Here is a 20,978-nt window from a genome sequence, read left to right as displayed (position 1 = left end):
TCCTTTATTTATTCATTTAGTCACTTAGCAATTGTTGCCCGAGTATTTACTGTGTGTCAGGCCCTGTGATATACCTGGTGGATATGGAAGTGAGCCAGATGCAGTTCTAGGCTTCGAAGGATTCACAGGCCACAGCCTCCTTCTTAATTTTTTTTCTGTTGTTGCTCGTGGTTTTCATAAAACCACACTTTCCTTGTATTCTTTCACCTTCTTTCTTCTCTGACCACTCCACAGTCTTCTTTCCTTCTCTTTTAGCTAAACTTTCAACTTTGGAGGCCTCCAGGCTCAGTCCCAGGACCTCCTCTTGGTCCACGCTTTCTCCCAGAGGTGTTACACACACCTCAATGATAATGATTCCTACATTTATACCTTCAGTCCAGTCCTCTCCCCCAGGGTTCTTCATTCATGAATTTAACTGCCTACTTGACACTTCCTGTCTTGTGTTTAGTGGTCATTTCAAACTGTGAAGAGCCTATCAGAACTCTCAGTTTCCTAACCACTATCCCAGCTGGGCTCCACCCCAGTCTTCTCCATCTCTGTACATGAAACCACCATCTACTTAGTGTTCAAGTCATAAACCTTTGATTCTTCCCACATGTAATCTATGTGCAGGTTCTATGGAGGTGTGGCCACAATATTTATTAAATATGCCTTCTCACCTCTATCACCACCTCTCTTATTTAAGCTGTAGTTAAGCACTGCATAATGACATTTCAGCATCAGACCACATGTACAATGGTGGTCCCATAAGATTATGATGAACTTGAAAAATTCCTGTCACCTGGTGACATCGCAGCTGTTGTAAGGCATAGGGGAATGCATTACTCATTCACATGTTTGTGGTGATGCTTGGGTAAACCAACCTGCTGTGCTGCCAGTCATATAAAAAGATGGAAATGCAATTATGTATAATACATAACACTTAATAATAGTACATAACTATGCTACTGGCTTATGTATTTTCTATACTATACTTTTTATTGTTATTTTAGAGTGTACTTCTACTTATAAAAAAGTTAACTCTAAAAAGTCTCAGGCAGGTCCTTCAGGAAGTGTTCCATGAGAAGGCATTGTTATCATAGGAGGTGACAGCTTCATGCATGTTATTGTCGCTGAAGACCTTCCAGTGGGATAAGATGTGGGAGGTGGAAGACAGCGATGTTGATAATCATGATCCTATGTAGGTCTCGGCTCATGTTTGTGTTTGTGCCTTAGTTTTTAACAAAAAATGTTTAAAAAGTAAAAAAAAGACCATAATTTGTAACTAGAAAAAAAGCTTATAGAGTAATAAAGGAAGAAAATATTTTCGTGCAGCTGTATAATGTGTGTTTGTGTTTTAAGCTAAGTGTTATTAGAAAGAGTCAAAAAGTTTAAAAAATTAAAAGTTTATAAAGTAAAAAAGTCCCAGTAAGCTAAGGTTGATTTATTATTGATGAACTAAAATGTTTTAAAACAAATTTAATGAGGCCAGGCGTCGTGGCTCACACCTGTAATACCAGTGAGCCAAGATTGTGCCAATACACTGCAACTTCCACCTCCCAGGTTCAGGTGATTTTCCTGCCTCAGCCTCCCGAGTAGCTAAGATTACAGGTGTGCACCATTATGCCCAACTAATTTTCATGTTTTCAGTAGAAGGGATTTCCCATGTTGGTCAGGCTGGTCTTGAACTCCTGACCTCAACTGATCTGCGTGCCTTGGCCTCCTAAAGTGCTGAGATTACAGGTGTGAGCCACCACACCTGGCCTCATTAAGTTTATTTTAAAACAGTCAAATGCTGTACAGGTTTGTAACCTAAGAGCCATAGGCTATAACCATATACCCCAGGTGTGTAGTAGGCTATAGCATCTAGGTTAGTGTAAGTACACTCTATGATGGTCACACAATGATGAAATCACCTAGTGATGCATTTCTCAGAACTTATCCCCATCATTAAGTGCTGCATGACTGTACTATGATCGCTTAGGGGAACTGTCTCAACTGCCTCATTCATGCCCCCTTAAAATCCATTATCTACATGATAGGCAAGGTATGTTTTTCAGTATTGCTGTTAAAATGTCTTTCTACTGTAACATAGGATAAACTCCAAATTCTGACCTTGGCCTTCAAGCCCTGTGTGATCTGGACCCTGCAAACCTGTCCAGGCTTAGCTCCAGTGTTTGTCACAATCTGGCTACTGGCCTTCCCTTTGGTTTTTGAAAACAATACACTCATCCTTGCTTTAGGGCCTTTGTTTTGCCCAGGATTCTCTTGCTGACTTCTTTGAATGTCTGTTTTTTCTCCCTTTCTTTCTCTCTCTCTTTCTTTCTTCTTTTTCTTCTTTCTTCCTTCCTCCCTCCCTCCCTTCCTCCTTTCTTTCATTCTTTTTTTCTTCTTTCCTTCCTTCCTTTTTCTCTTTCTCTTTCTCTTTCTTTCTCTCTCCTTTCTTTCTTTTTTTCTTTCTTCTTCCTTCCTTCCTTCCTCCCTCCCTCCCTCCCTTCCTTTCTTTCGTTCTTTCTTTCTTTTTCTTCTTTCCTTCCTTCCTTTCTTTTTCTCTTTCTCTTTCTTTCTCTCTCTCCTTTCTTCTTTTTCTTTCTTCTTCTTCCTTCCTTCCTCCCTCCCTCCTTTCCTCCTTCCTTTCTTTCTTTCTTTTCTTTCTTTTTCTTTCCTTCCTTCCTTTCTTTTTCTCTTTCTCTTTCTTTCTTTCTCTCTTTCCTTCCTTCCTTCCTTTCCTTCTTTCTTCATTTTCTTTCTTTCCTTTTCTGTCTCCCCTCGCCTCCCCTCCTCTCCCCTTTCCTTTTCCTCTCCCTCTCTTCTGTTCCCTCTCCCTGTTCTCTTCTGTTTCTACAGGAAAATCTCTATCTCCATTTCCTTTTTGAAGGACAATTTTGCCAGGAATAATATTCTTGCTTGACAGGTGCATGCCACCACACCTGGCTGAATGGCTGGTTCTTATCATCTTTTGAAGCTTAATTCAAATGTCAGAAGCCTTCCCTGATCACACTACCTAAAGTAAACTTAGTTATTCACAATCATGTTATTTATCCTAGTGCATTTCTAGCATGTTTCACAATCTGCAATTACCTTGCTTATCTGCTGTTTGTAACCCTGGGTGTTAGCTACTTAAAGGCAGGAATCTTATCTCTCTTGTTCACCCCGAAGTCCTATGACAGCACCAGGAACGTAGTAGGTTCACAGTAGATATTTGCCAGATGAATGGATGAATGAATAAGCTAGATGATAAATACCTTAACAGAAGGATATTTTTTTAATCTGTGGGATTCCAGGGAAGGGAACTGCTATCTCTGAGAGCATCCAGGAAGACCTCTCTGTCAAGGGCCTGTTTGGGATAAACAGTAAAAGATGATCGAGCGTAAAAGAGTAAAAGATAAAGAGCGAGACTCCGTCTCAAAAAAAAAAAAAAAAAAAAGATGAACAAGATGTTACCAGGAGGTGAAAGGAAGGAAGAGGACGCGCATTCTCACCTGGAGGAATAGACACAAAAGCTTAGGGTACGAGAACACCAGTGTGCTTGGGAAGTTACAGTGGTTCTAGAAGGCCGGAGTGTAGGATGGAGAAAGGCAGGAGGTGAAGTGCCCATGGCCCATCCCCTTGGTTCCTTGAACTGGCTGTCTGGATTTCTTATGTGGTTGTTCCTTTCTTTGTCCCCTTGACTTATTATATCCCTTTTTTGTGGCAGGAATTTCTGCCCAGCCACGTTCAGGACATATTTGAGGAAGAAAGCCTTCACTGTGACACTTCAGAAATATATATATGTATATGCTATGGGCTGGGCACAGTGACTTACACCTATAATCCCAACACTTTGGGAGCCTGAGGCAGGAGAATTGCTTGAGCCCAGAAGTTCCAGACTATACTGGGCAATATAGCAAACCCTGTCTCTACAAAAAAATTATTTTAACATAAAGAAATATACACTATGAATGATAAAGAACCTTTGCATTATTTTGTTTATTTGATTTGCTTGGTTGATATTAAAGAAAGAGTCCTCAATTTTTCTGAAAATTTTTCCTTCCTGCCTTAGAACACAGAAATAGCTTTCATTCCTTAAAAAACAGACAGGGAGACATTTTAGTTAATAATGAAAAGAATAGATTTGGGGCTTTTTTGTCTCAGTCCCAGGGAAAACATCTTCCTGGGGTAAATCTGAAGGAGGAATGTGTCTGGAAGTTCTCCAACACTTCTTGCTCCTCCCACACACATACCTCAATGCCTTTTTGAGAGTCTAAGGGCAATAATCTCAGTCACAGATCCCCACAGGCCTTCAGCTCAGAGCTGAAGGAACCTGCATGGGGCTTGCCTTACTGTAATCAAGTAATTGCTTTGCTAGGCTGCAAGCTCCTGTGAGGACAGCAGAGTACAGGACATGGGGAGTTTATAGCCAGAGGCCTGGGTTTCAGTCCCGACTCTGCCACATCTTGCTGCGTAATGCTGGGCAAGTTACTTGAGCTCTCTGAGCTTCCGTTTCCTCCTCTGTAAAACAGAAATAATAACAGAGCTCACCCTGCTCAACATGCGGTTATTCCTGCCTAAGCTTCAGTTTCTTCCCCATGGCATCTCCAAACCTGAGATAAAACGCCTCTGTCCTTCCTGGATTGGATTGCCCTGGGTGGTCCTTCCTTCTCTGAACTGAATTTGTGATAAACTCTGAAGTGCTGCCCAAATGTGAAGGATACAGCCCCACATCAGAGCACCAAGCTCAGGTTTTGGCCTGTGCCAAGTGAGATGAAGCAGGGTAGCAGCTCAGAATAGAGAAAGAAAACCCATTTCCTCCCTGGTGTCTAGGTGGAAGAAACTCCACACTAAATTATGTTGCAAATATGCCCCAAAGTAGTTTTAATTTTATTGGCACTGATTTTAATTTACTCTTAGGCCCCTGATTGCAAGATGAGCTGCTGGCTGCTGGCAAGGGGACAGCCCTTCATCATTCTGTTTTAATTAAGGTTCTTAAGTTTGGAAGGAAGGAACAGAGATGCTCTCCCCATCCCCCACCTTCTATTCTCATTCCCAAATTGTAATTAAGGGCCCTACATTTGTGACACATACCCCTTTGTCTGGCGCAGCCACAGAAAAGTACCTGGTTTTACTGTTGGAAAAACTTAAGATGCATTTGTTTATTCATTAATTCACTTATCCTTCCATCAGTTCATTTCTTATCCATTCCTTTGTAAACCTTTAATGATGACCAGACCTTGTTCTGGTCCTGTGGATTGAAAAAAATCAGCAATATAAGATCCCTGCCCTCAAAGAGCTCGCATGCTGGAGGGAGATGAAAATAAAGGATTATTATGTCATGTGGTAAGTGCCATGAGAGAGATATATACCTTGAATTATAAGAGCACAGAGGAGGCTGTTAACTCAGCCTGAGGGATAAAATAAGGCTTTTTGAATTGAGATTTTGTACTAGTCAAGATGAATGATATTAGCTTCTATAATAAACAGTCCCCAAATTTCAGTGGCTTAATACAGTGAAGATTCACTTCTCTCTAACATCAGTCTGATGCAGATCAGGTGACTCTACTGGCTGTTATCTTCTAAGTGTTGAGTCGAGGATATAGGCTTCTTTCTTCTTAGGATTTCATCATTTTTCACATGTAGCTACCCATGCAGAAGGGCAAGAGAGAATGTGGGTGATTGTGTATGACGAGTTTTATGGGCAGGTCTCGAAGTTATTGTCATTGCCCACGTTCCATTTGATCCCAACCAAATGGCAAGGGGGATAGAAATGTCAGTGGGGAAGAGATGCACAATTCAATAAATGGTGTTGAAACAGTGAAATTTAACCCTTACCACGACCATATAAATTGAAACTGAAACAAAACATTGAAAACTAAACAACAATAAAATGGAAGCAACAGTAAAATAATTCAGCTAGGAAATTGCAAAAGAAAAGATTGATAAACTGTGTCAAAAATCAGAAATTTAAAAATTTCTACATGAAAAGAAGTAAAATAGAAAGACAAATGACAAAAGTATCTAAACACATAAAGGTTAACTTCTATAATATATAGCTTCTCTAAGTCATTAAGAAATAAAGCCCAACAATCCGATTTTTTAAATGGTCAAAGGAAATGAACAGAGTTCTTAGAAAAGAGAATGCAAATCACTTTTATTGATTTATTTTATTTTTTATTTATTTATTTTTTGAGATGGAGATTCACTCCTGTTGCCCAGGCTAGAGTGCAATGGTGCGATCTCAGCTCACTGCAACCTCTGCATCCCGGGTTCGAGCAATTCTCCTGCCTCAGCCTCCTGAGTAGCTAGGATTACAGGTGCCCACCACCACACCCAGCTAATTTTTTTTTGTATTTTTAGTAGAGACGGGGTTTCACCATGTTGGCTAGGTTGGTCTTGAACTCCTGACCTCAGGTGATCCACCCACCTCAGCCTCCCAAAGTGCTGGGATTACAGGCGGGAGCCACCGTGCCCGGCTGCAAATCATTTTTAAACATAAGAAAAGATGCTTAACTATACAGTAAAAGATAATTATACAGTACTAAGAGAAATTCAGATTAAAACTAATCTTAGATAATACTTTTCACCCATCAAATTGGCAAATATCAAAAAGTTTGATTCCACCTATATTGTCAAGGTAATAGGCTAGGAGTATTCTGCACTTTTAAGGTCAGTCTGTCAATATTAATCAGAATTGCAAATGCACATAGGATCCGGGAATTTCACTTCTAGGAATTTATTATTTTATTATTATTTTGTTGTTGTTGTTTTTGAGAAGGAGTCTCACACTGTCACCAGGCTGGAGTGCAATGGTGCAATCTCGGCTCACTGCACCCTCCACCTCCTGAGTTCAAGCGAGTCTCCTGCCTCAGCCTCCTAAGTAGCTGGGATTATAGGCACCCACCACCACGCCTGGCTAATTTTTTGTATTTTTAGTAGAGATGGGGTTTCGCTATGTTGGCCAGGCTGCTCTCGAACTCCTGACTTCGTGATCTGCCCGCCTTGCCTCCCAAAGTGCTGGGATTACAGGCATGAGCCACCGCACCCGGCCAGGAATTTATTTTACATACAATTGTATATGTGAGAAATAATGTATATACAAATTTCATCACTAAGACATTCTTTGTAACAAGAAAAGACTGGAAATACCTTAAATGTTTATCAATAAGTAACTAGTTAGTTTATATATGGCTGTCACAAAGAGTGAGGTAACTCTTTATTAAGAAACAATTGCCTCCAAGATATATTCAGAGAACAGCAGATCTGAATGGTGTGTTTATGGTGCTACCACTTGTGTGTTTGGAGCAGGGGGTTTGGGTGTGAGAGGAAATATTTACTTGTATATGCACAAACTGTCTCTGGAAAGATATATGCAAGCCTGACAGCATTAGCTGTCTCTGGGGAGCAAAACTGGGTGACTGGTAGAAGGGAGATTTTTTACTATAAATTATTTTATATCATTTGACTTTCAGATTATATGATCAATCAACATAATTCAGGTGCTGGTTCTTTAAAGTGAAGTCACATCAGCTGCCAGGTGTCAGGATGGGACAGTGGAACCCACACCTATATGGTTATCAGAAAAATGTAACAAAATTACACTTGTACCCCCATAAATTTATACAAATAAGTTTTTTAAATTTAATTTTTTTCAGGCCTGGCGCGGTGGCTCATGCTTGTAATCCCAGCACTTTGGGAGGCCGAGGCGGGTGGATCACGAGGTCAGGAGATCGAGACCACGGTGAAACCCTGTCTCTACTAAAAAATACAAAAAATTAGCCGGGCGTGGTGGCAGGCGCCTGTAGTCCCAGCTACTCCGAGAGGCTGAGGCAGGAGAATGGCGTGAACCTGGGAGGTGGAGCTTGCAGTGAGCCGAGATCGCGCCACTGCACTCCAGCCTGGGCGACAGAGCAAGACTCCGTCTCAAAAAAAATAAAAATAAAAAAAAATAAAAATAATTTAATTTTTTTCAAAAAACTTTAAAAGTAAAAGCTAGATTCTAATTTTTAATTCTTCACTAACTTCCTGGCCAACCTTAAGCAAGCAACCTCCCCACTCAGAGCAGTTTTGAGAAAGGTCAGAGAAACTGGTTTCCAAGGCCCTCTCTAGCTCTGACATCGAGAGATAGAAACTGTAGCTTTCCTTACACATTTCTTAAATCATCTTTCTACCTCCTCCTTTCCTGTGCAGCTCATCAAAAGCTCACAGGAAAAGACAGACAATTGAAGAAAATAAAATTGTGAAGATGACTTTTATAGGGCTCCTGTTGAATCATTGTGTATTCCACCTCCAAAGCTGAAAATGATGAGTTTAATATCACACAGAGCAGTGCATCTTGTATCTCCCAAAAGACAGCTTATGCTACCCAGAGAACTGGGAGCTTGGCAAGACATAATTTTTCACTCCAACTCTGAGGCAAATGAAATGACAGTCATTGAGCCCACATTCTAGAAGCAACATGGTTTTCATTTGGTTTTAACTTCATTTAAAAGCATCCCAAGGAGGGAGAATCCTTCTAAATGTGCACTTTTCTTCTCTCTCAGGACTATGTACTAGAAAGAGGATGGAGAGGTGGCCAGATTTTGCCTTGGCTGTTTCTAGTGTTGGCCATTGATGACAATAAGTTAATTGTGTGAGGGGGCAGGAGGCCTGAGTGTCAGTCCCCGTTATTCCGTGAGCTTGGTCAAGTCCCCCCCCATGCGGGTCTTCCCTTATTCTCAGAAAGGGTTAATGGATATAAGCTGGGCTGATATATAAGAAGCGAAGATTGGATTTGAGGGCCATTGAAGATCTAATGGCCTAAAAATCACCCCACCCCCCCACAACCCCTGTTTCAGTCAGTCCATTACAGTATGTGGAGCAATCTCTCTGGGGTTGTTTGTTCAATCATTCTGCATGTAGTTACTGAGCATCCGTTACTTACAGGCACTGAGCTCTTTATAGACAATCCTCCTACCTTCAGGGAAGGCTAACAAATAATATCATAACAACCGAGAAAGTGCCTTAAATATGTGTCAGTAAAGAGCAGAGGTAGACTGGTCAATGCCGTCTTTACAGACTGCAAAGGCATTTTCCTTCATGCATTATTTATATGCTGTTGTGGGGTAGACCTGGCATCATGACACAAGGCTAACTAAGAGTTAACTAAGATTTCATATGCAAAGTTCCAAGAATGGTGTCAGGCATGCATTATATATACAGTAAGACAGTAATTATTATTTTTTATTTATATTACAAGATATCATCAAGAAATATAGTAATTATTATTGCTGTGTTTGATTCCCGATATAATGCTTTGAGGTTTGAATTTAAAAAGCTGAAGCTCAAAGTGGGGACATGATTTACACCAAGCTTCCTAGCTACAAATGGCCAAGTTGGGGCAAAACTGCAACCAGGCCCAAAGTAAACACAATTGTGTTACCTGGAAGGTATTTCTCATTAATCAGAGAAATAAATTCCACTAATGTCTAGTCATGAATGTGTTAGCTGTCCTGAGTAAGTAACATCATGACTTAACCCAAGCTAATAAATTTCACTTTTTCTGAAGACCTCTTAAAAGGGATGCTAATAGTAGTGCTTTCAGACCCTGAGGGAAAACCATGTTAAAAGTGAGGAGGAATTGATCCTCACCTGTCTTAAACCCTCCCCTCACATTGCAAATGGCTGCTAAATCTGCTGACACACAGGGTCAGCTTGATGTGTGTGTGTGTAGTGTAGTGTAGTGTCTGGTCCCTTATACACAAGTTCTATGGCCCAGACTTCTCATTTGTTATCCTTTCTCTCAACAGAAAACAAGCCTGGAGTTTTATATTGACATCCACGCCCACTCCACCATGATGAATGGCTTCATGTACGGCAACATCTTTGAGGATGAGGAACGGTTCCAGAGGCAGGCCATCTTTCCCAAGCTCCTCTGCCAGAATGCTGAGGACTTCTCCTATGTAAGCCAGGAGTTCTCTCTCAGCCAGCCCTAGCCCCCCACGCCCTGCCTCCCTGTCTTCCTTCTCACTCAGTTCAGTTTGCTTTAAGCTCCATGGGACACCTAACTCTGCCAGGTCTTGTGTGGGTGATGAAGATAGAGGTAAACAAGATGTGCCCATGTCCTCAAGCTGCTCGTCACCAGTCAGGGAGGGAGATTCTTTGAGAAGGTAGCATTTTGGCTGGCTGATGAGCTGGCATTTGTTTTTGTTTTGGGGGTTTTGTTTTGTTTTGAGACAGGATCTCGCTCTGTCGCTCAGGCTGGGGTGCGGTGGTATGATCATGGCTCACTGCAGGCTCTATCTCCCAGGATCAAGTAATCCTCCCACCTCAGCCTCCTGAGTAGCTGGGGCTACTGGCTAAATTTTTTTTTTTGTGTTGTGAGACGGAGTTTCACTCTCGTTGCCCAGGCTGGAGTGCAATGGCATGATCTTGGCTCACTGCAACCTCCATCTCCCAGGTTCAAGCGATTCTCCTGCCTCAGCCTCCCGAGTAGCTGGGATTACAGGCATGCACCACCACACCTGGCTAATTTTTTGTATTTTTAGTAGAGGCGGGGTTTCTCCATGTTGGTCTGGCTGGTCTCGAACTCCCAACCTCAGGTGATCCGCCTGCCTCGGCCTCCCAATGTGCTAGGATTACAGGCGTGAGCTACCGCGCCTGGCCACTACTGGCTAATTTTTAAAAATTTAGTTACTTATTTTGTAGAGACAGGGTCTCACTATGTTGCCAAAGCTGGTTTCAAACTCCTGGGTTCAAGTGATCCACCTGCTTCAGCTTCCCAAAATGCTGGGATTACAGGCATGAGCTACTGTTCCCGGCCTTGTTTAATGGAGTTGACTCCAGCATTAACAAGAAAAAGAAACTCACTGAGCACCTACCACATGTCAGACCTTTCCCCAGGGTCTGCTTTTACCAATCCCAGTTCTTTTGTATAAGCACAACACATCTGCTAACAGAGGTTATATGCCCACCATTCTTTTCTCCATGACTCCTTCTCAGCCTCAATTTTTTTGTAATTGCTGGATGATCATTTCTATCCTGCCTGCATTATAGCTTCCTGGAAGGGCAAATGCAGTTTTTGATATAAAAGTTCTTTGCAGGCAGTAAAGACCTCAACAAACTCCAGAGACAGTTGCTGTTACTACCCATCTCACATGCTGAGAACTAGAGAGGCTGTGGGGTGGGAAAAACTCATAGCAAAAGCAATATTGGAAAAGGGCAGGAAGAGAAGATAAGGAGGGGATCAGCATGTGGTGTAAGGAGAGAGCTTTTGCACATTTTCCTTTGTTTTGATACTAAATCTCTGGGGCCTGTTATTTCCATGTGGCCAGAGGGGCAGAGGCCCACAAAGGTCATAGCAATTTTTGAAGTTGATGAGCTGAAAACTCACCTGCCCATTGCTTCAAGCCAGGACATTAGTGGAGATGATGAATTTCTCTGTGTGGTAAGATGCACTCTGAATCCCAGAACCTTTGAATGTCAAACCAGGAAAGGAATTGGCAGATTATTTAGTCCAGTCCCCTCTTTACACCTGACAGTAAAGAGTGGCCCCAGAAAAGATGAGTATTCAGTGTAAGGCCACCCAGCATTTAATGATAGAATCAAAGCAGGTAGCTCCCCATTTGCAGCTGTGGGGCAGAAACAGCCATGCCTTTTTCTGGAAGAGTCTCTATAGGATGGCCCTGTCTATTTGAGACCATTGCAATTTCAAAAAAGAATGTGGCCTCCTTAGTCCAAGTTCTCTGGAAGGCTGGGTCATAGGCCTCAGAGACCCTCCTCACGCAGGTGAAGTTTCCAGGGACTACAAAAGGGGCACAATCTGACAGCCTTATTTCTGGGCTTGCCTGATTTTTCTGCATTGCAGCCTCCTTAAGGGTGGGAGTCAAGGTCATCTGTCCTAGTCCAATTGCTGTCTCTTCTCTTCCCTTCTCTTCTCTGATCCTCAATGCCCAACTCTAAAACAGGAGAGTTGGAGTTTACTACATGGATTTCAAAGGTCTTTCACATCTGACATTCTATGATTTTGTGATTTTTCCTTTACCTTAAAATAGACACACACACACACACACACTTCTCTGTTTCTTTCACAGTGTTTCTGTGCCTTTCTTGTATTGGTGTTTACTTTACCTCTTTTCCTTCTTCCTTTATCTCCTGCTGAATCAGATATGTATTCTCTTATTAAAACCATGGTCTGTTCATTTGCTTAAATTTCCATGGGTTAGCATAGAATGCCCTTCTGACCCCAAGTGAACCGACCCTCACAACTCTGTGAAAGAGATATTATTTTCACCTCCAAGTTACAAATGAGGAAACTGAGGCTAAGACAAGTAAGTCAACTTGCCTGACATCATGCATTCAGTAGGTAGTAGAGCATGTCTTTGAACAGAGGACTTGAGAGTGACATGCTTGTTCATTTCTCTATCCACTGTGATGGGTGCTGTCAACATCTTAGTAAAGAAGCAGCCATGATCCCTATGCTCTAGTGATTCTGGATATGAATCAGCTATCCCTAAGGGAAGCAGAGTCCTTGGTTTTCTGGAGTCACTTAGTTCTGGATTCAGATTTGTGCTGTATCACTTACTTGCTCCACCTCTATGAGCAATCTCATATTCCTCATCTATAGAGAAGAAACCTCAGTTTCCTCATCTATAGAGAGATAAAATGTGAACACCTACTTCAAGTGGTTATTTTGAAGCCTAAATGAGATACTGCCTGGGAAACAATATCATAAAATTGAAAGCACTGCCCAAATTTTAGGGTTTTGTTTTTGTTTTTGTTTTGTTTTAATTTTTTTCTTTTTAAAGAATAGAGACATTCCAGCACTTTGGGAGGCCGAGGCAGGCAGATCACGAGGTCAGGAGATTGAGACCATCCTGGCTAACACAGTGAAACCCCGTCTCTACTAAAAATACAAAAAATTAGCTGGACGTGGTGGTGCGCACCTGTAGTCCCAGCTACTCAGGAGGCTGAGGCAGGAGAATGGCATGAACCAGGGAGACGGAGCTTGCAGTGAGCCAAGATCGCACCACTGTACTCCAGCCTGGGTGACAAAGCGAGACTTCATCTCAAAAAATAAATAAAATAAAATAAATAATAATTAAAAAAAAGAATAGAGACATGGTCTCACTATGTTGCCCAGGCTGAACTCACACTCCTAGGCTCAAGCAATCCTTCCACCTCAGCCTCCCAAGTAGCTGGGACTACAGGTGCACACCACCATGCCAGGCTCCAAATGTTAGTTCTGAGTATCATCAAAATGTAGTTGCTTCTTTTTCCTCTGTCTACTTTTCCCTGCTCCCTCTCTCTCCATTCATTTTTCCACAAATATTCGTTGAGTGGCAGTTACTGCACCTCAAGAACTCTGCTTGCTTCTGTCATTAATTCTGTTTATTTAATCAGTCCTTATAATAATCATGTGATGAGGGGCTAATATCCCACTCTTCAGACGGTGAAGCTGAGACCCAGAGGTGTTGTAAAATTCACAATCCAGTTGCCAGCAGGTGCCGTGATTCTCTCCTCCCTACTCTGTCTTTCACAGTCCAGCACATCCTTTAACCGGGACGCTGTGAAAGCAGGAACTGGCCGTCGCTTCCTCGGTGGACTCCTGGACCACACTTCCTATTGCTACACCCTAGAGGTCTCCTTCTACAGCTACATCATCAGTGGCACCACGGCTGCTGTGCCCTACACTGAAGAAGCCTGTATCCTTATTCCCCACCCAGCCTTGGGCCAGCCCTCATCCAGCCGAGAGTATCCAAGTCTGACAGATCGGGAATTAGGCCCCCAGCTCAGGTAAGGGCGAGACTCTCAGGTGAGGATGGAGTGCTTGTTCTTCTGGTGGCGTCTTTGGATTGTCCAGTTTGCCTCAGCCCTTCGTATGACACTCACACCCCAATTGCCATGCTCCAAATCCTTCCCAGGCCAACCGGACCCATGGCCTTCCCATATCTTACTCTGCTTCCATCTCTCTCCCTTCCCTTCTCTCATGATGCCGTGAGTCTTCTGCCATCTAAGCTATGCAAGTCCACAGGCTGGATGACCACCTCCAGGGTTGCTGAGGAAGAGCTTGATGATCTTGACTCCTTCTAACCCTGAACATACAAAACCATATTTTCTCTTTTCATCTTTTGTCTAACCTGTCCTCTCCCACTTTCTCTTCCCTCTACTCACTATTTCCCCTTCTACTTATTTTTGTCCCCCTTGTTCCCTCTCCTTCTATGCCCTCCTCCTCCCTCCTCACCTGTTCTGTGCTTCTCTTTCCTTACTTCTTTTTCCCCCTCCTCCCCTCCTTTCTGTCCTCTCTCTCATCCCATCCTCCTTTCCTCTCTTTCTCCCCTCTTTGCCTGTCTTCTGTCTTCCTTGTCTTTCCCCTCTCATCCTCTATGCATCTTTCTCTCTGCCTTTGCATTTCCTTTGACAAATTCCTTTTCCTCTTAGTTTCTTCATAAAATTTCTCTGAAAACTCCCAAGACTTCCATGATGAAATTAGAAGTTATTTTCTAGTTTGCCTAATTTTTTAGGGATTATATAGTAACTCTAGTTTCCTGAGTGTTGATTTTAATATCAAGGTCACTGCATCAGAGCTGTAAGAGATTGTGGCAGATTCTGCTTTCCTTTATCCTTTGTTTTCAGGTTGATCTATGTCTTCTTTCCTAACACTTAGTTTTCTCAGAGAAGTGGAGGGAGGAGGAAGGAACTTTAGATGAAATGAACTCTGTATTTCTGCAAATTCCCCCTCCCTGGAAGTAGAAGCGGTCTTTTTAGCATTTTTTTCAACCCTTGGTGAGTGTTTATGGAATTCCTCTGTGCAGGAAAACATCTTTTCTGAAAGTGGCATGACTTAGGGCTAGTCCCACCAGCCAATTGCAACTTAGTGGCTCTGCTTGTATGTGTGTGTTTGGGAGGGCTGGGGGTATGGTGTCCAGGTACCTTGCCAGGAACATTGGAAGTAGGGCAATGGCCCTAGAAGGAGGGGCTGTCAGGGGGTAGGCCAGGTGTTAGAGCAGTGTTCCATATCCTGTTGGACACAGAGATATTATGATTGGAACTGAGAGTTCCCTATGTACAGTCATCAAGACTGAAAGTCATCTTGCAGTCTGCTTTAATACCCACCTGACTCAGCAAGGCCAAGGGTGTAGGCTCTGCTCTGAGGAAGAGGGTCTGTGGGTTCCAAAGTCCTGGCCACCTGTTATGTGCCACACTGCCCCTCTTCATGCCCCATACACACATTAGATGATGTATATGGCCTATGGCTTCTCCAGAATCTGCTAACTCCTATAACACATGCATATGCTTCATTCCACATTGTACTTGCTTTGCTCTCCCATAATATTATGGCAAAGGGACAGAGAGCTGCCTGGAATAAGAGTTTGAGCTTGTGCACTAAAGGGGATTCTGCAACCCTTATTCATAGTGAGATGAGGGTCCCTCCAGAGGAGATCTGCACATAGTTTGTTGTTGTTGTTTGCTGTGCAATCTGACAGGTTCTCCTACCTTTTCTTAGCACTTCTGACATGCTTTTGCCTTAGAAGAAAATGTGTTTCTTAGTAGAAAGCCCACCCTTGGTTCAGGCCCAAGGTTTCCACCCCTCAACAGCCAACCCTCATTTATCAAAAGTAAACACACCATTAGTACATACCAGGAATCATAAAAGGCACCTAGGGTAAAATACTGAATAAAAAGGCATGGTTCCTGACTCACAGAACTTTCTGTCTACTTGGGGAGACAGAAAAGGAAAGAGATCATTACAATGTATATGATAAATTCTGGTGGAGGAATTCCAGAAGGCTCTGGGACATTTTCATTTGACAAGTATATATTGAGTGCCTGTCATAGGTCAGGTAAAGTTCTAGGCACAGGGAATGCAACAGAGAACATACTAAAGACAAGAATGTCTTTACATAGGGGAAAGAGGGAACTCACACGCAGTCCTGGGAGTCAGGGAAGATTTCCCAGGAAAAGAGACATCTAAACTGAGATTTTTTGTTTGTTTGTTTTTGAGATGGAGTCTTGCTCTGTCACCCAGGCTAGAGTGCAGTGGCATGATCTCAGCTCACTGCAACCTCCACCTCCTGGGTTCAAGCGATTCCCCTGCCTCAGCCTCCTGAGTAGCTGGGATTACAAGGTGCATGCCACCATGTCCAGCTAATTTTTGTATTTTTAGTAGAGATGGGGTTTCACCATGTTGGTCAGGCTGGTCTCGAACTTCTGACCTCGTGATCCACCTGCCTCGGCCTCCCAAAGTGCTGAGATTACAGGTGTGAGCCACTGCGCCCGGCCTAAACTGAGTTTTTAATATGAACTAGTCAAACTGGGTGAGGGTGTTGTTGAAGGGAGGATGTGGTAGACAGAGAGGGGAGTACAGAAGATATGGGCAGGAGCTGTAAGTGGTCCCTTATGGCTGAAGGACTTCAGACTCAATGATAAGTCTGAAGTGGAAAGCTGTAAGAAGTTTGATCTCGAATGTAGACAATGGAAGGACAGATTCCAGGGGGCCAGTATTGTAGGCAGGCACATGCATTAGGAGGCTGTTATAAAAATCCAGGTGAGAAATAATCCAGGCCAAGACCAGAGTGGTAGCTATGGAATATTTAGAATGTGGAACTGAGAAGACTTGGTAACTGACTATTTGGGAGTGGCGACAGGGAATGGGAGCATGTGATCGGAAGGGGTTAAGGTGAATAGAGAGGCTATGCACAAGCTGAGCAGGCCATGACACTGATGGACCTACCCTGCCTTGTTCTGTCCTCTAGAGGATGAGAGGAGGAAACAAACTGCACCAGGGAAGCTCAGGCCGATTCAATGCATGCAAGGGTGATTTGACCTGGGTTCTGTTTGAAATACTTAAAAAAAAAAAAAAAAAAACTCTCATTTCATAACAGAGGGAGACTTCAGGGAGACAGATTGTGATCTTTGTTGGCTGCTGGCTCCATGTCCTAATCAGAAAAAGAAATTACATGGTCTGATGGGAAAGCCAATATGGTCTGGGAGAAAATGTCCTCTAGACTAGGAATCATGAGACCTGGATTCTGATGACAGCACCAACATCATCCCTGAGAGCACCCTTCAGCAAGTCCTGTAATCTGTCTGAGGTGAGCTTCCTCACTGTTACAAAGGGACCAAGGACCTTCACACTTGTCTAACCCCTGCTGTGGGAATTAAATAGAGATATTTATTAAAAATATAGATACGGTATTATGCAAACAGAACAGACTTTCGATTCAGACATATCTGGGTTTGAATCCTAGGCTCACCCACTTACTAGACGTGTCACCTTGGGCAAGTTGTATAACCTCACTGGGCCTCAGATTAGTTTCCTAATCTGTAGCAGGAGGACATAATAATACTTAAACTCACTGAGTTGCAATGAGGTTAAAGGAAATAGCTTGTGTGAGTGTGCACTGTGAACTAAATACTAAGTGACGTTGAAAAGGTTTATGTGAATGTGAATGAGGACCACTGTCTGTGTGAAAGAAGATAGATAGGGCTGTTACAGCAAGAGATCAGCAGCTGTTGTTAGGGTTTGTAGGGCAAAGAGCATTGGTGGGGTCATCACAGTTGAGGGTCTTGCCTTGACCACAGAACAATGACTGGTTCACACAATGGGAGATGTGCCGTTCCATTGATGGAGTTTCTTGTTTCTGTCATCCAGGGTGCCCCCTTCCTAATATCATGGAGGCCAGACTAGTTAGCTAGAGGATACTGGATGAGTATAACATCAGGAAGGGTTGGGGAATGCAGAAAATCCCAAGGGATATTTCACCTAGGTCCAGAATAGTGTCCACCGCTCCACAGACCAGAGCATATTTGTCCATTGGTTCAGTTCTTCTCCTTGGAAAATCACCAGCCAAACATGACCAGGGTTTTTCTCTCTGACTTCCCTTCTCCACTATATCTGGGAAATAAAGAAATGGACATGGTTGTTGGTGCTTACCTGGCTGTGTGACCTTGGACTACTTATCTCACCACTCTGAATCTGTTTCCTGATTTGTAAAATAAAAATAGTACTCACTTTGCATGTTATTGGGAGGGTGAAATAAGGCACTATATCTGCATTCCCCTGGTACTGCCTGGCATCTGGTAGGTACTCAACAAATGTTCTTGTCTTGACTTTTCTCAGCCCCATGCAGACTACATGGCTTTCCTTCTGTTGGTTGAATCTTTAACTTGACAATCTGGATTTGAAACTAGCAACTAGGATTTGAATTCTGACTCCACGCTAATACGGGTGGCCTCCAGCAAGTCTTGTCCCCTCTCTCAGCCTCTGTGTGTAATACTTCCTACCCATCAGAGTTTTGTGGAATAAAATTACATGTGGACTTGATCACTATTCTAGTTCCTTCCAGCTCTGACATTCTAAGGTGTTCCTGATTCTAAAATGTAAGTTATATAATTCCATGCTTAGATGAATTGGATCAATAATCCATGGATTATCAATATTCCATGTTATCAATAATCCATACTTTTTTATTGAGTTTTAATATTCAGTGATTCCATGAACATAAGAGTTTCCAATTTAATAGGGAAAATCAATACAAAAGTGTCCCGGGCAGCTAGTCAGTCCAATCCAATAGCTACTTTCGTTCTTTTAGTTTAGGGGTTCTTAATTGAGGGGCTTACAGATGGCTTCAACAAAAGCCTGTGAACCATCTAAAATGTATGCAAAGCTGTGAGTAAATATGCAGAGTTCATTTTTTGGAAGGAAAGGCCCATAGCTTTCAACAGAACCTAAAACAGAGACATCCTCAGAGGCTTCTGCCATGGCCAGTGGCCTCTTGGCCTCTCTCCTGTCCACGATGTGGCAAGAATACAGCGCTGGTGTCAGAGTCCTGGGTGTGAGTTCTCTTTTGCGTCATTCTCGCTGAGAGCCCTAATCCCATATTTAACCACTCTGAACCTCAGTTTCTTCATCTGTAAAGTGAGGATGATTATTTACATCGCAGAATTGTTGTTAGGGCTTCATGGGAGAATGCATGCAGATAAATCACTGGGCATATAGTCTGTGCCATTAAATATTAGGTCCCTTGCCTTTCCTTCCTGTCATTTGTTGTTTTTGTGAAATGATAAATTCCTACAAATTTTGAACCATTCTTCAGGAAACCCTATTTACATTTTACTGGCCTGCCAAGTAATAAATATGCTCTGTTCAAATGATTTAAAAAAGAGGGAGAGAAAGGCTAAACTGGAATCTTAAAGTAACCCAGAGCTTATCTGGCATTTGTTTATAGTCTGGTTACAGCCAAGAGGAAATAGCTCTTTGACATAATGGATGAGAAAAACATTGGAAACAGAGATCTTGGGTCCTGAGCAGACTGGTTTCCACCCAGGCTTGTAGGTGTGGACACACTGAAATAAGAAAATGCTAGCTCTTAAGGGGAAGGGTATGGCTGATGTGGTCAAGAGAAGATGCTGAGATATGAAATTCAGTTAATTGGGTTAGTCTCATTTCAGAGCCCATATATGCCTTGCACTGCGTCCTCTGAAACCTACATCAGACATTGAAGCTATTGTTTATTTACTCATCCATCCAACCAAACACATTAGACACTAGAAAAAGACAGATGAAAAAAGCTTGGTCTCTGCTTTCAAGATGAAGACAGTTTTGAGGGGAGGGAGAAAGGTAAAGAGACAATAGCATCACAGAGGGATGAAAGTTCTGGCAGAGGGGAACTCTGCTGGTTGGGGAAGCAGTGGGAGTCATCTAACCCAGCTGGGGTGGTGCAGGAGGGAGTGGGAAGAAAGGCTTCGTGGAAGAAGAGAAACTAGGGCTCAGACTTCTGGGATGAATGGAATGCAGAGGGAGAAGTACAGGTGAGAGCCCAGATGCCAGAGAGAGGATGCTACATCCAAAGGATTGGAGGGTAGCTGGGGCTGGGCCAGAAACAGCAGGTGATTAATAAATATAGGCAGAGCCAGACCATGGAGAGAAAGAGAAAGATTTGTGAAATATGTAACAGGTACATTGAACAGGCAGTACTCACAAGGTGCAATTATGAAACAACTTTCTTTTTTGTCTCCCATTGGCTTCATAGATAGATAGATAGAGATTATAAATCTAGAGATATAAAAGCTCTGGCAGGCCCCATGAGTCTCCAATCACTCTCAGGAAATTAAAAGTTCTCTAATTAATTCTAGTCACAAAACAGTCTCAGTTTAGCAATGACTATGTCTGGTCCAATGAAAAACATCAAACCTCTTCAAAGTAAAAACGCTCCCCATCCTCTAGCTCAGACCTGTCTCAAATAGGCTGCTCATGTGACCACGGGGTTAAGATCTGGCTCACTTCTGTTTCCCTGACTTGGCTTCCCAGCCTTTCCCCTCAATCTGGGTAACAGTAGCTGTTCACTCCTCCAAGGCTGAGCAAGGCGAGGGAGAGGAGAAAAGGAACAGGAAAGGTCTTAGGGGACTAGTACTCTCATGAGACAGCATGGACAGTCCCTCACAAGCTTCTTTAGACACACCCTCTCCTGGTGCTTGAGCTCTGTTGATGTGAGCAGATGTGTCTGCTCAGTTCAGTTGCTTATGGTTGCTTCCTAAGCCTCTGTTGATCTGATGGTTTACCCCTGTTGGGGTCACTATTTCCTTCCACTGGCCCTCATGTCCGAAGGTGAGCTAAAGATTGTGAAACTGGTTTTCTGGGTTACTTTTGAAGTCCTGCATGGTGATTTCATACTTCACTCTGAACTGTGATGTCTATAGTCTTGGGATCTCAGCCTAAACTACAATTTTAAAAGTTCCATTTTAACATGTTCCAATATCTAACAGGTAGGATTGAGTATTCCTATTTTTTTTTTTTTTTTTGGAGACGGAGTCTCGCTCTCGCCCAGGCTGGAGTGCAGTGGCGCGATCTCGGCTCACTGCACGCTCTGCCTCCTGGGTTCACGCCATTCTCCTGCCTCAGCCTCCCGAGTAGCTGGGACTATAGGTGCCCGCCACCACACCTGGCTAATTTTTTTTTTTTTTTTTGTATTTTTAGTAGAGATGGGGTTTCACCATGTTAGCCAGGATGATCTCAATCTCCTGACCTCGTGATCCATCTGCCTCAG

General features: G+C 42.9%; 1 protein-coding gene across 1 annotated transcript in view; it reads left to right on the top strand.

Moving 5' to 3' along the window:
• AGBL4 (ATP/GTP binding protein like 4) overlaps window positions 1–20,978 on the top strand; it is a 1,461,703-nt gene that overhangs the window by 1,393,897 nt on the left and 46,828 nt on the right. The window contains exons 10-11 of the mRNA XM_030823879.1: window positions 9,741–9,893; window positions 13,472–13,634. Of these exons, the coding sequence (XP_030679739.1) occupies window positions 9,741–9,893; window positions 13,472–13,634 (316 nt within the window). The remainder of the gene's footprint in view (window positions 1–9,740; window positions 9,894–13,471; window positions 13,635–20,978) is intronic.

This window comes from Nomascus leucogenys, chromosome 12 (genome assembly GCF_006542625.1).
Source record: "Nomascus leucogenys isolate Asia chromosome 12, Asia_NLE_v1, whole genome shotgun sequence".
NCBI classification, from domain to species: Eukaryota; Metazoa; Chordata; class Mammalia; order Primates; family Hylobatidae; genus Nomascus; species Nomascus leucogenys.
Note: the sequence above shows the minus strand (reverse complement) of the source record. Positions and strands in the feature narration are given on the sequence as shown.